This window comes from Aethina tumida, chromosome 1 (assembly GCF_024364675.1).
Source record: "Aethina tumida isolate Nest 87 chromosome 1, icAetTumi1.1, whole genome shotgun sequence".
NCBI lineage: Eukaryota > Metazoa > Arthropoda > Insecta > Coleoptera > Nitidulidae > Aethina > Aethina tumida.
In genome coordinates, this window is record NC_065435.1 from 70,898,135 (window position 1) to 70,915,953 (window position 17,819).

Here is a 17,819-nt window from a genome sequence, read left to right on the forward strand (position 1 = left end):
TTGTTGCCCGTTTTCCGGTATTTATTCAGGAATCCACGCGTCTGAATAACGACCGAAGGAAACGGAATTAAAATCGTGCGACGATCGAGCCAATCAACTAGATGATATTTATCTCTTCGGTCTATCCATTAGAGAAAATTATATTTTCAACACAAATTGCGAGCGACGTGTGTTTCAAGGTTCTTTGATCATTAATTGTGGATTAAGCAGTTTTTAATTACTAGGTTTTTAGGTATGTACGTTACTATTTGAGCAAGTGCATAAAGCTTTTGTTTGAAAAGGGCGGAACAGTTCAACGTACTCTTATGTGTCAAATATATATTATATTTAGAATATAATTTGTATAATTATCTTATAAAAAATAAGGTGAATTATTCAATATCTCTAGCTGTATTAACTGTTAAATACACAAATAAAAAATACTGAAGTGAAGAAATATATCAGTTAATACAATTTTGTTACATATGTAAATAGACACACATTGTTGTGTAACGCCTGTATCGTTTAAAAATGAAAAATACAGTTGTTACAACGGAGTAAATCGAATAAATTGGTTACAGTTTAGTTATAGTTTTAATTTGTAATAATATTTCTTTTCATAAAAATTTATAGTCAAAATTTATGAGAAAGTAAAGACATTAATTTTCAAATTATTTAAATAATAAATAAATTTGATAAAAATATATTGTTTAGTAATACACCTAATTCTCCTTTTACACATAGATACCTCAATTTATACACGAATATCTTTATTTACATAGTTTTTATACAACATTTTAATTAGGGAAGGGTTTATAAGTAAAGCAACCAAACCCTATATTCAATACTATTGATTTTATAATTTATTTCTGTGTCAGACATCGTTTCTTAAAGCTAAAAATGCCTAGAAGTGACTATTAATCAATACAAATTAAACAACAAATTGTAGAAAAGTTCTGAAATGATGAAAAGCAGAGTAAAATTGCAGCAGATTTAAACTAAAACAAATCGATCATTTCGAAGACGATTTCCAATTTTAACAAAAGGGATACTCTAGAAGGAGTAGAAAATTAGTAGAAAACGCAAGACTAACAGATCTTTGGACTGGAAAACAAAAACGCTTGTTGTTTGCCACACTTATATATGTGCATTCCGCATAAATCAAAAAATAAACGAACTCAGTGTGTTGGTGAGTACCATAAAACGAAAACTAGAATATGGTTTTATGGTACTCATCTCAATTATAGAAATTATAGATCAGCAAAACTACTTTTTGCAAAAGAATATGGAACGGCTCCAATTATTCAAATCTGATGGCATTTTTCATAGGTGAGAGGACCAATTAATGAAAGGTATAATCCCAAGTACACTAGACCCCCTGTGAAGCATGGTGATGTTTTTCTGGGTTTGGCATGAGCCCACTGATTAAGTTAGACGGGATAATGGATCGTTTTGTTTATTGTGACCTTGTACAGAATTATATGCTTCCATTTTCCGAAGATAACATGAGTTTAAGGTGAACCTTCCAGCACGACAACGACCCGAAATACACGTCTAAGTTAGTTAAAGAATGGTTCGGTTCTCAAGGAGTACGTCTCATGCCTTGACCGGCCAGCCATACAAAAAGACTGTTAAATATGAATGAACTCTATGAAGAAGTTCAGAATCACTCAAAAGAAAAGAAAATATAAATTAAAATATAAAATATAAATTACAAAATATAAAATATAAAATATAAAATATAAAATATAAAATATAAAATATAAAATATAAAATATAAAATATAAAATATAAAATATAAAATATAAAATATAAAATATAAAATATAAAATATAAAATATAAAATATAAAATATAAAATATAAAATATAAAATATAAAATATAAAATATAAAATATAAAATATAAAATATAAAATATAAAATATAAAATATAAAATATAAAATATAAAATATAAAATATAAAATATAAAATATAAAATATAAAATATAAAATATAAAATATAAAATATAAAATATAAAATATAAAATATAAAATATAAAATATAAAATATAAAATATAAAATATAAAATATAAAATATAAAATATAAAATATAAAATATAAAATATAAAATATAAAATATAAAATATAAAATATAAAATATAAAATATAAAATATAAAATATAAAATATAAAATATAAAATATAAAATATAAAATATAAAATATAAAATATAAAATATAAAATATAAAATATAAAATATAAAATATAAAATATAAAATATAAAATATAAAATATAAAATATAAAATATAAAATATAAAATATAAAATATAAAATATAAAATATAAAATATAAAATATAAAATATAAAATATAAAATATAAAATATAAAATATAAAATATAAAATATAAAATATAAAATATAAAATATAAAATATAAAATATAAAATATAAAATATAAAATATAAAATATAAAATATAAAATATAAAATATAAAATATAAAATATAAAATATAAAATATAAAATATAAAATATAAAATATAAAATATAAAATATAAAATATAAAATATAAAATATAAAATATAAAATATAAAATATAAAATATAAAATATAAAATATAAAATATAAAATATAAAATATAAAATATAAAATATAAAATATAAAATATAAAATATAAAATATAAAATATAAAATATAAAATATAAAATATAAAATATAAAATATAAAATATAAAATATAAAATATAAAATATAAAATATAAAATATAAAATATAAAATATAAAAATATAAAATATAAAATATAAAATATAAAATATAAAATATAAAATATAAAATATAAAATATAAAATATAAAATATAAAATATAAAATATAAAATATAAAATATAAAATATAAAATATAAAATATAAAATATAAAATATAAAATATAAAATATAAAATATAAAATATAAAATATAAAATATAAAATATAAAATATAAAATATAAAATATAAAATATAAAATATAAAATATAAAATATAAAATATAAAATATAAAATATAAAATATAAAATATAAAATATAAAATATAAAATATAAAATATAAAATATAAAATATAAAATATAAAATATAAAATATAAAATATAAAATATAAAATATAAAATATAAAATATAAAATATAAAATATAAAATATAAAATATAAAATATAAAATATAAAATATAAAATATAAAATATAAAATATAAAATATAAAATATAAAATATAAAATATAAAATATAAAATATAAAATATAAAATATAAAATATAAAATATAAAATATAAAATATAAAATATAAAATATAAAATATAAAATATAAAATATAAAATATAAAATATAAAATATAAAATATAAAATATAAAATATAAAATAAAGATAATTAGGTGTAAACAATATTAAAAAATTCTTGTTAAAGCTCACAGAATTTATATCGTGCTTACACATTTTAAAAAATAAATTATACTTTGAAGAAAAGAAAATTATATAAAAAAATCAAAAAATCGTGTTCAAACAAAACAATTCGTGTAGAAAGCGCCAGCTTAAAAATCAAATTATTCTAATAAATGTATTTCATTTGATTCACTAAAACATAATTAAATATCAAATATACCTGATAATGATTTAACTTAGTTTAATAGCATGTGTAGAATGTTCCAAAAATATCGAAAACAAAAGATGATGTCTTGATTTATTAATCTATAATACCCACAAATGTGAATTAATAATTGTCCTAAGCAGACAATTAAATACAACAGACAAAATTGAACTTACACGTCTTGTTGGTGCAAATATTTAAATATATTGTGGGAAATAATTAATTAATTCGCTATAATAATAATAATAAAATATTGGTTAGTATGTCATAATTTAGGTTTTTTTTCATTTTAAATGTGAAATATATTATCCTTTGTGAACACGATAATAATATTATACAATTATTATTATGTTGATTAAAAAAAATTATGGCAGACCTTGGTTGGATGATAGGCATGCATAAATGAGAATTAAACAAATAAAACTAATTTATGTAAAAAATTCATTTATTTATAAAAATATTGTCTAGGTCGCTTTAACTGGTGAGAATTCTCAGTTATAATTAAGTAAAAATATACGACCTAATCAAATAAAAAATGAATGAAATACACGTACGTATACGTTAAACATGTACCATTAGTATTCATCTGCAAATAGGTAGCTCAAGTCACTAGGATACTGGTCTTGGAGTACTTCCCCATCCACTAAGCCACTGGGTTTCTTCTTTCTTATCCTGTGGGATGGTTTCATTTTGCTTTGGTACCGATTTTGATTCAGTATTAGAACTCGTTACCACATTTTTCGGTCGCGGATACACAATTTTCTGTCTGTGTTCTTGTTTGGCATTTTTTCTCAATATACTCAATGGCAAAGTCGTCCCTAGAATTGATACAATCCAAGTTAAAATTAATTGACACTATTAGTAATTAGTAACATACCTTCAGTACTTTTTTCATCAATAATCTGTTTTGAGTTATGCTTTTTTGACGAAGTCAGTGAACTAGAGGTGAATCTGTTTGAGGAGTTTGGACTATTTCTGCTGGCAGCGGGTCTTAATTTAATTGATGGATTCACTAGATAGTTCGATTTTTCATTCAGAAGGCGGGTTTGTTCTGATTTTGCCACTTGCACTATTACATCATTGGAGTACCCATAACCAGACGTCTGTTCATAAAAAACATTTTATTTATTTAAAGAATTTTTGGTCAAAGTAGTCTGTGATAATGTTGTATTTGCGATTGATAAGTATGGGTTTATTCTAGACGTCCGACACCGACGTGTTTCCTACGCTGTTTTCATTTTCATATCATTTCATTATTTTCTATTTTTGTATTTTTATATAGTATTTGAGGTTCATTATTTAGGTTAGTATGCATTTAAGTTGATAAGTAATTTTTAAGATATTAACTAGTTTATTCATTTTCAGCTTTATACTTATATATATATTATAAAATTTTCATTGGAATAATTTTACTCATAAATTTATCTCACATAATATTTAAAATATAAAAACGATCTTTTTTACTTTGAATATTGTTTCCTACTATACCAGGACCAGTTCTCACTGTTATAATAGATCCTGCTGAAATTATAGATACAGGCAAAATGATAAATATTTATAATTTGGATTCCACAGCAACGTAGAAACTACAGTACTAAGAAACGATAATCACTGTATTCCCTGCAATATGGCAATGACATTTATCAGGTAAAATGGTTATCATTGGACCTGCAGAGGCTACAGGAAAGCATAAAAAGCGAAGCAAACGTATCAGTTGCTCAGCACAAACCACACAATAGTTGACTGGTGCAATTTCTGTCGAGGAGCATTTAGAGGCCAATTCCCAAGTTTTAGGTGGGTGGAACGATGATGTTCAAGAGCCTAAAGTGGTGAAAATAGATGAGCCTAAAATTTTCCACCCAAATTATCATCGGGGGCGTTTGATGGTATAGGGCAAGGCTCTGGTAAATATTTTCTCGTTCTCGACAGATATGCTTTTATCTATTATTGAAAGTTTAGTTGATACGTTTTGATGTGCATGTGCTTTTTATGCAATTTAAACTTACATTTTTTTTTCAGAATTTTCGATTTAGTTCTTTTTTTATAAAGTATTTTGAGAATTTAACTGTAATAATTTAAACAGGTATATTTTACCCGATACAGTAATAGTGTCAAATGGTTGCAGGGCATATAACAACATATATCAGAGTTTATCAACATGAAGTCATCGTCCACCAGCAAAATTTCGTTAATTCTGAAAATAATATGGTCATATCCAAAATGTGGATGAGACGCAAAAGGAAACTTCGTCGCCAATTTGGTACTACAGACAATTTATTCCCATCATATATGCATGAATTTATTTGTAGAAATAAATTCCGAAATAAGAAACATTTCAATTCCATATTTACATGCATCAGACAGCAATACCCCTATCATATAAACATAGTTCAAATACGGCTTCATAACATAAACAGGCAACAACATCCGAAAAGTAGAAGTAAAGCGATCAGATGGTGACCTGCGTTCTTGTTAGATTCATACCTATACAAACAACATTATTATTTATTAAAAATAAGAACTATTGTCACAGGTATATCAAAGAACGCTTAATCAGAATATTTGAACAGCTCAATAACAGAGACATATTAAAGTTGCCCTTTTATAGCATCCCCCTGTGGATACCGGTAATAATTATTCTACTTATTTTATTAAGGCATATACACAAAATTCTCTTTTTATACGATAGAAACGTTCTCAAAAAATTCGTGTAAAAAGAGAATTCGGTGTATACAATATTAAAAAATTCTTGTTAGAGTTTACTTAAGAATTTATTTCGTGCTTACACATTTTAATTCATTAAATATTTTATAAAAAATAAATTATAAATTGAAAAAATAAAATTAGATTCAAGAAAAAATTATAGAACATTGAAAATCGTGTTAAAACAAAACAATTCGTGTAAAAAGATAATTTTTTTATCGTGTTAGTCAAATAGGTGTATTTTAAATTGAATCACAGAAAAAAGTATAGAGCCAATAAATGATTAATTTAGAAAAAAACAAATACAACAAAATCATTTTCCAGGATTTCATCATAACTAAAAAGTTTCCTTCATAGATTTTTTTAATAAATATTAAATGGTACATTCATTGTCGGTTCTGAGACCTAGCAACAATTTGTTTTGTAAGTTATTTTTACGTTAGCGAATTATAAAACATTATGCAAAAGAGAAAGTTTAAGAAGTTACCTCTCTGATTTTCGTAATGATGTCCTCATTGTAAACACTATTAGAATGGGGAGTCTGCTCAGAAATAATGTAAATATTCCTTCTACCTCTGCCGCGTCCTGAAATTACGCAATCCTGTGTGGGGGCTGCATTATCGAAAATGCTTTTGCGATGTCTCGACATCCTAGCGTTGTATTCCAAAATTGATGGCGGCGGTGGTACCATATTGTCATTCCTGTTATGAGTTCCCGAAATACTCCATATATCTTGTTTATTATCTGTCGTGTGGCACGGTGTTGTCATTGTCCTATTTAACAACCAAGCTTTTTCAATAATATAGTCACATATTTGTAGTATTTACAATTTAAAGTACCGGTTTGGAGTATCGTTCGTTTCTTCATCTATGTATATATATCCTATGGTTGATAGATTTTAGAACTAGATTTTATACTACAGTAAACGCATTGCCATTGACGAACATAATTACACTTAACCTCAAACATTTGATAACGCATACAGTTGTGTTTTTACTTAGGACAGGGTTTGTTTAGGATCCGCGCAAAAGGTGGATTTCCCCAGTTCCTATGGGTAAAACACGAAAATTCCGCCGTTGCGGCTGTTTTGGGTCGTATTTAATTAATAACACTTGGCGGAACCACGATTGTAATTAGGATCTTTTGTTACAATATTTTTTATTGAAGGAGGCACAAATAAAAACGTTTTAATAAATTAGCCCTGCAAAAATGCTATAACGAGAAAGGTCTAATATGTGAATCTACCTTAGAATCGTTTGAAACTTTTGCTTACAGAGACATCTCTGTGTAGTATTCGATAGTACTAGAAAATTGAATTTAGAAACCTTCTTTATCGATTGAAATTTCATTATAGGAATTTTTCGTTTCGACATTAAAGAAAAAATATACTAACTATACATTCTATGGTTACACTAACAACAACCATGTAGTGTGGCCGGGACACCCTTATTAAATTTATATTTATTTTTTTTTTCAATTGTCTAAAATGAAAATATGCATTTATGGATAAAATGTTGTTTTTTTCCAATAAAACCAAAACGTACTGAGTACTTTTTATGTATAAAAATTGAAGAATATAATTATTAGTATGATATTTTAATATTGTAGAAAAATAATATAATTTGTGGTATTTCCAATAATTTATTCCATAATCAGAGAAGAATATAATTTTTAATTTTTCCGCAGAATTATGAGCATATTTTTTTATGAAAATCAATATATACCCATTTTAGGGACGGCTTAATCCAATGGTTTAGTTAGATTTGCTATAAAACATTTGCTAGTATGATTTCTTCAATTTTTATGTCTAAAAAATTATTCAGTGTGTTTTGGTTTTGTGGTAAAAAAGCGACATTTTGTTTATAAGTACATATTTTCATGCTTTACAAATGAAAAACATTTCAGAATCGGATTAAAAATACAAATTGTATGGGTGTGTCCCACTTTCAAATGGGTCACACTTTGAACGTATAATTAGACCATTTAATATAACACAAATGATACATTATTTAAGATGACATTTTAGGGACAAATTTATATAAAACATAATAAAAAAACCTGTGATTATATTGATCATTGTGTTTAATGGACATATCTTGGAAGTAAATTAGATATGTTAAGATTTGCAACAGATATGAGAAAACATTAAGTAACATTTGTAACAAGTAAATAAATATTCCATACTTTTTCCACTACTATTTTTAAAATAAAATATAAATACAAATTTATAAATGTTTCACAAGTGTTCTACAAATTATTGGGTTACTTTACCTAACAAGAGCTTTACTTTAAAATATGTAAATTCATTGAATTTAGGGTTAATTTATGATATTGCTCAACCCACCAAGACAGATAATTTGTTGTCTCACTTGTACATATATGTTATTAATATATAGCTCTCTCTTGCAGCCGAATCTACAAAACAGTATAGTAATAATTTTTGTCAAATATAATAATAAATAATAATAATGAATAATTATCAGTCACGTATCATCAGTTTCGTATATATGTGGTTAAGTTAAGTTTTTTGTGCTTCGGAAATATACGCAACAGCCAAAGACGACCAATTGGGCATAATATTAATAATTTATTAAAAATTCTTAAAATATTAATAATAAAGTAAATTTTAATTCTAGAGAGTACTTTTATAATAAATTTATATAAAATTAAACAAATACTACCTTAATAATAATTAAGCACACAAATTACACAATACCTTCTTGCAAGTACACTATATTCTGTGATATTAATAGCGGTTAGAAAAGTTGATTCAGCAACTGCGTGTTCATTAAATTAAATAAATAAGAATATAATGAAAGAAATGTTGCAACTATTATACTGACTATTTACTTACAGTTATATTTTTGTAGCTATGATTTGTAATATTTTCTGTCAGGCTATCTGTCACCAATTTTCAATTTTCACTAGTTTTAAAAATTCGGAAAAGTAAAAAGAATGGTACAAAAATTTATTTTCTCAGGCAGCCGCAATTTGGCGAAAAAATTGTAATTAATTTTATATTTTATTTAAGACTAAATAGTATATTATGTAATAAGTAATCATCCGTTAGTATGATTTAAACCAGAATATACCAAAAAGTAGTGATGAGTGATTATGAGTGATATAATACTAACACACTATAAGCGGGTCGGGTAAAAATACCCGTCTCGAGAACAGTTGATTATTAGCTGGCCGGGTAATTTTTACCTTTTTGAATGTACTTACTTTAAAAGCGGGAGGAGCTAATTTTACTCTATTGATTTACATACGGAACTAAAAGAATTATCTCTTATTTTTTGTTATTATTCAACAACTTAGTTTGCTACCCGCTTATAGTGTGTTAATATACCGAGTACGGCCGAACACTTGGTCATCAAATATCATATTTATACATTAAACTTCAACAAAAATATGCAGAATCAGGTTATCGAAATAAGAGATCCATTCATTCGAAATATTTGGTTATTCATAATCGAATGATCATACGATTATATGTGTCAATTACTTCGAATCATTCGATTATGCTTAACACTACAAAAAAGCATTAATTTGCTATATTGCCTCCTACTATTTCTGCCCTTTTCCAAGAATTTTACCTAGAATAAAGGCTGTATAGAGATATTGGTTACATTTTGACACTCCCATAAAAATGAAACATGTAAGCGTGTTTCTGATTTCTTATATTATATTACTTTAAAATAAAGGGAAGATATCCATGACTATTTAATTTCTACACTGCTTTCAGTATTACTAACCTGTATTGATGATAGTGGGAAAATTAGCCAGTCTTTAACTAATGTTATCTATCACACAAAATACACACAAAACCGAAACTTTACTTGATCATAATTTATAACACGGGAATATAATTTAAATTCACGTCAAGTGTTATAATTAAATAATAGAAGTATTATAATAATAATAGTTTAAATAAATATAATCAACGATCGATAGACAATAAATAATTCACCAACTAAGAAAAACCAACGGAACTTTTGTTTGAACTGTACAGAAATTCTATAAAACCTAACAAAATAAATGAAAACCAGCGTTTTTACAATCTCGGTTTCTAGGAAGGGATGAAGTGGGTGGTGCCGTAAATCTCTTAAGAGGTAGAATGCCTCCATCCACGCTAATACTTCAACAAATGAAATAAACTAAACAAATGTTCCTTTTCTATCTTTAACAATATTGTTGTCTAACTAATTTAAGTGTTTTTTGTAAGATCTACTCTAAATCATGGTGCACTTATTCTAAAAACCTTAATGCAATTCAGTATGCATTAAGAACGGCGTCTCCCTATGTTAAATTCCCATACCAACGCAATCGATGACTTTGAACAAAATTCAAAAACTAAACAATCAATCTATTTCAAATTTTGTGTGTGGATTAATAAATATTTGATTTTTGACATGAAATAGTTTTTATGTCATAATATTCTTTAATAACCAAGAAATTAATGGTCAAAATTAGGTCATTTCCTAACATGTTTGTACCGCAAATAACTCAAATATTAAATAATATTCAGACATAATTCAAATCTGATAATTGATAAGGAAAAACCATTTTTAAATCATTTAAAAATCTATTCATTAACAGTAGCAACATAAAACTCATATTAAAATTGTATAAAATACTACAAATGACATATTAAACCAATTGTATTCGAACCATTTTACAAAATTTTCGAATGTTACATTGGTGATTTTTTCCCAAAACAATACACAATCCTACTGTCGCTCGGTAAGGGTTCAAGTTCACATGTGAATATAAATGGTGAGAAAAAGTTTTAAAATAAACTGCAATTTTACGACATTTTGCGATTACCATATCTAAGATTAAGTTTCAAAAATCTATAAATCTGTGAGAACATAATGTTTCACGTGTTGGTTCAAAAACTCTACTATATGTGAAATGGTTTTTGATACTGTTACAACAATTTTAACCGGCATATTCTGACAAGGCAGTTCACCGAATATGATTATCTTAAAAATTGTAAAAATAGTATTTTTACATAAACATAAATCAGAAATATCCTTATAAATTTAAAAACTACTTTTTTGTAGACCCTTCCGGCTAAATTTGACCAAATAAAGTAATGTAATACATATCCGTAGTATAATCGGTTTTCTCAACCTCTTAACTAAATGTCTCTGGCACAACTGACAAAAACTCACAATATATCCTGGTGAAAAATGATGACGGCTTGTTATTGTGCTTTATTTGGGATGTATTTGTAAACATTTTTTCATAAATCTTAAGTGTAAGAACAAAACACATTAATTAAACATTGTATAGTACTTGCAATTCTCATAAATATTGTAAACAAACAACAGACCGAAACGCCAAATCGATCACGCCCATTGTTTGCACCCATTAATGTTATCTATGTATGTAAGATGTATAAAACACAATGTTTCCTACCCTTAAGGAGTTCAAAAATCAGTTACCAAAACCAGTTCTTGTAAGTCAGAATCAATATCAGTGTACCATAATATTGTAATTAGTGTCAATAAAGTAGTTCTAAGTGAATCTTGAATTAAAATAAAATAAAAATATACGTCACTCTTCCTATTATTCAAAATTATCGTAGAGTCAACTAAATTTAAATAATAAGAAAAATGTTTAATTCATCAACAATTGGAGTCAAGATAATTTATCGTATACTAGAAAATATCCTAATTGAAAACGAGTCGTAACTGAAATATATATTTTTGATGTTTTATTAAAATTCGACTAAAGTACAGAAATTCTCCGTGGAAACTCTTTAGATTGACGTCGAAAGTGCTCTTGGCTCATTATGAATATTTATGACAAAAAAAGATGGAAATTTTACGTTTTGTAAATAGACAAGGTAACAAATTTTTTAAATTAAAATTTTCCTGTGAATTTAATTGTTGATCAAAATATTTTATATATATCTAAATAGTTTGTAAAATTTTCAGTAATTTCTTTACTTCTATTACCTTAATTATTAGGACTATTTTTTAAAGTACATTTGCATCTTATACTGGTGGAAATAATACACAGACATACTTTTCAATATGTATAATTATTAAAACAATGGAAGTAGAACTTAATAAACATTAAATTATATTCTATAACTAATATAATTTGAAATAAGCTAACAGGTTCTCATCAATAAAATTTTTACAGTATAATAAACAGTTGTATATTCATATTAAACAATTTGTCCATCAAAATTGACATACAATATCTACAAGTTCTAAAATACTATTCGGTTAATATTTGGTCCACAAAAAAGGACATTTAGGCCAACTATATGTAGTCCAAAATAAGCATTTCGGCGTGTAAATTAGTTTTGAGACATCAACAAGATCTAAACATGGAAGGGTTATAGGATACTAACAAGTGCTACCCTGACTAATTTTAAGTTTTGGCATATTCATAAGTTTATTCCTTCGGTCATACTGAAATTGTTGTCAACAATTTTATTTTGATTTTTGTTATTAGTTCTTGGGTACGACTGAAGGTTTAGTTTAAAATATTGGCACAGTTTATTTGTTTGTCATTTTATCACACATTTGCACGTTTTGAATTTATGCAGTTGTTCCGATTTAGCAACTTTCAACTTCGTAAAGCCACACCGGAACAACGTTTTTAATGAGTTGACGTTTTAAACCGTTTATGGTAATGTTTAAGTTCAGCCATAGAAAATCCGTATCTAAAAAGTAATTTATGTGAAGATGACATGCTACATATTATACATACAAAGATGGACTAGTTTATACATGATCATAACCGCCCGAGATCTCCTTCGTAAAAGGAATCTCAGGCGTACTTTATAAAGGTACGACGTTTCATGCCGTGATGTAGTACTCCCGCCGCTGTATGTACTTCTCTCTCATTATGTAACACAACGCTATCGTTATCAGGATGGCGATGGCGATGCTCATTCCTATGCTCACCCATATTATTTCCTCGTTGATCCCTTTGAACGACCGTCCTAAAAACACATATAGGGTAAGTTTCTTAGAATATTAAAGTCCACAGAACTCGCAAAAAACAGTGACGACTTGTTTTTTGCTATGTTTTTGTAATTTCCAAGTAGTTAAGGATTTAAAACATACTATGTTTTTTGAGAGACGCAGGAATTTATGTACAATGTAAAGTAGTATGAAAAAAACAGTTTTCCATTCTAAACACATTCCAACATGTTCTGAAAGCTTTTAACGCTGAAGCATGCTTTATACACTAGCAGATATAATATAAAACATCCTCATGTGTAATGTTTATTCAGAGTGAAAGCTTTTGTCTAAGAATTCCTTATCGATGTGCTGAAGAATATTGAAAGTTATATAATTCGAAATATACATTTTCATACTATTCACTCTTATTAATTCTACTTTTCGTCCCTTTTAACCAAGTGACGGATAAATTACGACACTCGAAATTAATAGCAAAAGTCAACGATAATGCAAATTAATGTATTCTCCATCGAAACTCGTTCTGAGTAAGAGTTGAAGGAAATTCAGTTGCATTGATTTATTTTATTCAAACATCTGGAAGTTAATGATAAGGCGTTCTAAAAATAATAAATCACTGTCTTGTTTACGATTCATATTTGAGCAATTTGTGGATTTAAAGTACACGTAGTTGTGTATCCGGTGTAAAACGTGTTTTGGTTCTCTAACGCAGAGGAAATAAGTTTTAAAGCCGGCAAGGCAATTTAGGTTTTATTTTGGTATGCGGTGAGGAAATGTAAAATTGAAACTTTGTAAATGCGAATTGCATTAAGGATTTCGGATGATGCAAATCATATGGTTTGTCCATTAGTTAATAAATTTTATACGTCTACAACGTATAAAATCAAATTACATTTAGAAAATAGGGGTGATATAAATTAACAGTAAGAATTGGTTGGGTTTTAAACAGGAATTGGTATATTAGATTGCTTTACATTATATAATAATTAGTAGTACTTGAACTTCTGATGAGTCCTGACTTACATGCACACCCGTGGACGCTTTCTGGTGCATACTTTTCGTCGGCCTGTGTTTTCTGGGGGTTCAGTTTGAGCTCCCAGAAGTGGGCCTATTTGTCCACTGCTATCAAGATAGTTGGTTTGTCTTCACTTTTAAATCAGTTTTAAACTTGGGCGGGTACTTGAGCAAGAAGGTGTTTTCTGATTATTACAGTAATAAATAGGAAAAACATGATAAATTTGTTATCGCTTCAGAAGAAGTCTAGCTAAATAACAAAATTAAGAAACTACCATAATTGGGATTCACCAGGTACTGTATTTATAACTGAAATATTACATATTATGCCTTTGATCACCAAAATATTGTCTTACCATATACGTATTTAGTAATTTTCTTATCTCATTATCTAAAATTGTTGGTAAAACTATTAAGTAATTTATTTATTATTTAATAAATATGATTAAAATAACAAAAACATGATTATACAAATGAAGTTTGGACTAAATACTTTTAATGATTTTATTCTAAAATGGCAGTTTTTGTTATCTACAGTGTTAAAGATCATCTTGCACCGTGGTGTCGTGCATAGTTCATGAGTTTAGAATAAATCCAAGTAAATACTTAATGGAATGTCAACAAATGAATCATAGTCAACATTTTAGACCTTCGAAATAAAATGAGGTGAAATTTGTTGGCGTTTAGTCCGGTTCATAAATCAAGATTTAATTTATTAAATTAAATAATATATTAATTTATAAATTATATAATATATATGCAAAATATTAAAATATATAAAAAATTGTTTGTTTAATTGCAATTCAATTGCATCACGTTGCAGCTTAACGAAAAACAAAACGAATGTTTTCTCTCAACGTTTATCTCGATGGAAACATATAAAAAACTTAGATATGACGAGACTTTCTTGATGGATTTAAGAAGATTGAATTTATTAATAGAGAAAATTTTTAACTAATATGGGAATTTCTCATGATTTCTAAACTAAAAATATTTATATATAGTATGGTCACTTATCTAATAAAATTGAATAATGTAAATCGAATATTTTAAAGGCGAGTTTCTAGAAAACGTTTATTCGCTGAGTTATTCTACTGTCTCAATACAATATTTTTATCAAAAATTAAGTTACATCAAGAAATAAAATAATAGGACTTTATTAACTGCACTTTTTGCCATATTTTAGATCTGTTCGTAAACATGTGTTTAGATAATAAAATTGCTTGAGCAAACCTATCAATTCCGATGACTTTTTTGAATGGAATTTTCGGCGATTGAAATATTAAACAGCCCTTAAACTCAGATTCAATTTATATCTGCTGGCACGTAAATTGAACCATTTATAAGAACCCTCCTATAAACCATTTATTTACGTCTACAATCTTGTTACGCGCGATAAAAATCACTCTGAATCACTTAGAATCCAAAAAAAAAATCGTCTTTAACACTAAAGTTTCAATGAAAACTATTAATTAAACACCACGCAGGTACCTGAGTATCTGTTAAACCTAGCGAGTACCGTGTCCACAATTGGAAAACTGCTAATTTTCTTTATGTTCAATTAACTTTAATTCAATAAATGTGAAATGTGATAAAAAACATGTAAGATAAATCCTTGATTTGCCATTAAATTAGAATATTTATAACTGTTGCACTGGATCTTAACGTTTATTTCGGTGAAAAAATTCAGGCAACGGTTTCGCAACTTGACAGTGATCTAAAAGATTGGACATGAGAGTAATTAATTCAAGTACAGTCTTTATTTGCCACATTATCAAAAAACATTTGGAATCTTATCAACCAAGATTTATTGTTGGAATAAATTACATATTAATTTTCATGTTTTGTGCAACCAATAATATAAGAGAAATTTTCTATATTTAGATATAAACTTAACAATACTCTGAATAATAAAATAAAATGAAAAAAATAATTTGTTTCAGTATCACAAAAAAACTATCGAAAGTTATCATTTTTATATATAAATATCATTTACAATAAGTGTTTAGAAATACATAGATGGAAACAGGGTGTACCTTTATAAATTATTTCATTTATATGAATAATATAATACCTTGGTTAAGAAAAGGCTAGGTGCATAAAATTGCATTTATAGTAAATAATTTAAATATTCGACCTCCAAGATAAAGAAAATATATAAACATTTAGATAAATAAAAATAAAAAGTTTGACTTCTGTTCATGGGACTTCTGTTTGTGAGAGTACGTATTTTTTACTTTCTTTTTATTGTTTTAATGTGATATTCTGATAAAGGTAATAGAAAATAAATATATAAATAGAAATAAAATTATATTGGTCTTTCTTTTTACATAATATAAAGTAGGAATTAATAGGGATCACCGATGTCTTGTTAAAATGCATAAATAACAAATAATAACTTTAAGAATTCACGAAAATCGTTCAAATAAGTTTAAATTACAATCTTAATTAAACACCACGTATCTGAAATACTACTAAAACTGACATATAATGTGTGTGGAATACTTCAGAGTTTTTTGTGTTCAATTAACCCCGATTCAATTTATATCACCTATAAGATAAATTCCTGATTCGCCGTTAAATTGGCGCATTTATAACCATTGCACCAGATCACGCTGCATCTTAACAAAAAAAGAAATGATTTCTGTCAATCTTTCAGGGGAAACAGATAAAAATTGTGGCTGGGCTTTCGCAACTTAATGATGGGTTCATTTGCAAAGTAAAATTTGTATTAACAGAAATTAATATAGAAATTTTGAATGCGTTAAATATGAAAATATATTTATTTTTCTTTTAAATTATTTGAGTCATTCTCCTAGTTAATGTATTGTTGTGCGTCCTTACCACTAGACTACTTGATAATTCGATATGGTTTCACATTTTTATCTGGTAGCTTACAGTTATAAACATTTCCGGACCTAGATGACTAAAATCAAATAAAATATATATTGGTATCATATTACTGTTTTCCATGCACCTCATTCGGTGCAATCACTTTATCATTTTTTGTCAATAATGACGTAGAAACAAATAATTTATTTAGAAACTTCATTTTCAAATAAAATGAAGACGTATTTAATATAGTATTAATATAATAGTATTTTTTATTTTAATTTTTAAATAATTTTAATTTTAATTAATTTTTAAACAATTAATGCAATAAGCAGTAAGGATATGTTTGTTTTTATTACGTTTTTTTGGAATATTTATCAGTTATGGGAGAAACTTTACCTGAATAGCTTCTGTCTTTTTAAAATATCATATACAAAATTAAATATTATAAATATATTTATAGTTAAATTTCTCACAAATGCTTTTCTGATTCTCAAATTAATAATATTCGAAATGATTATGAAGGGATGTAACAGAGCCAGAAAAAAAAAAATAAATTAGTTTGGTAACAATGTTGAGAAAAGGAACATTTGCTTAGTTCATCTGAGTGGTTGAAGTAGGATCGTTGTGGGAGACATTCCGTTTCTTAAGAGACTTAAGTCACCACATACTACATCCCCTTCCTAAAATCCGAGTTTATAAAACTCATTCATTTCATTCATTTATTTTGGAAGATTTTACAAGAATTTTTTGT

General features: G+C 26.0%; 2 protein-coding genes across 5 annotated transcripts in view; both read right to left on the reverse strand.

Moving 5' to 3' along the window:
* Positions 1-3,993: 3,993 nt before the first annotated feature.
* On the reverse strand, positions 3,994-10,160 carry LOC109596706 (uncharacterized). Of its 3 annotated transcripts, none has more exons than XM_020012277.2 (4): positions 10,028-10,160; positions 6,760-7,045; positions 4,447-4,672; positions 3,994-4,387 (listed from the first exon to the last, which is right to left on the reverse strand). In XM_020012277.2, the coding sequence occupies exons 2-4, from the start codon at positions 7,039-7,041 to the stop codon at positions 4,179-4,181; spliced, it is 717 nt and encodes a 238-aa protein (XP_019867836.1). In that variant the 5' UTR covers positions 7,042-7,045; positions 10,028-10,160; the 3' UTR covers positions 3,994-4,178. The 3 variants fall into 3 exon arrangements, with proteins under 3 accessions (XP_019867836.1, XP_019867834.1, XP_019867835.1); XM_020012275.2 differs by lacking the exon at positions 10,028-10,160 and adding an exon at positions 7,100-7,404; XM_020012276.2 differs by lacking the exon at positions 10,028-10,160 and adding an exon at positions 7,112-7,385.
* A 2,145-nt stretch (positions 10,161-12,305) lies between these two features.
* LOC109600359 (uncharacterized) overlaps positions 12,306-17,819 on the reverse strand; it is a 60,592-nt gene continuing 55,078 nt past the window's right edge. For both annotated transcript variants that reach the window (XM_049962105.1, XM_049962104.1), the window contains one exon: positions 12,306-13,239. In XM_049962105.1, the coding sequence (XP_049818062.1) occupies positions 13,094-13,239 (146 nt within the window). In that variant the 3' untranslated portion in view covers positions 12,306-13,093. The remainder of the gene's footprint in view (positions 13,240-17,819) is intronic.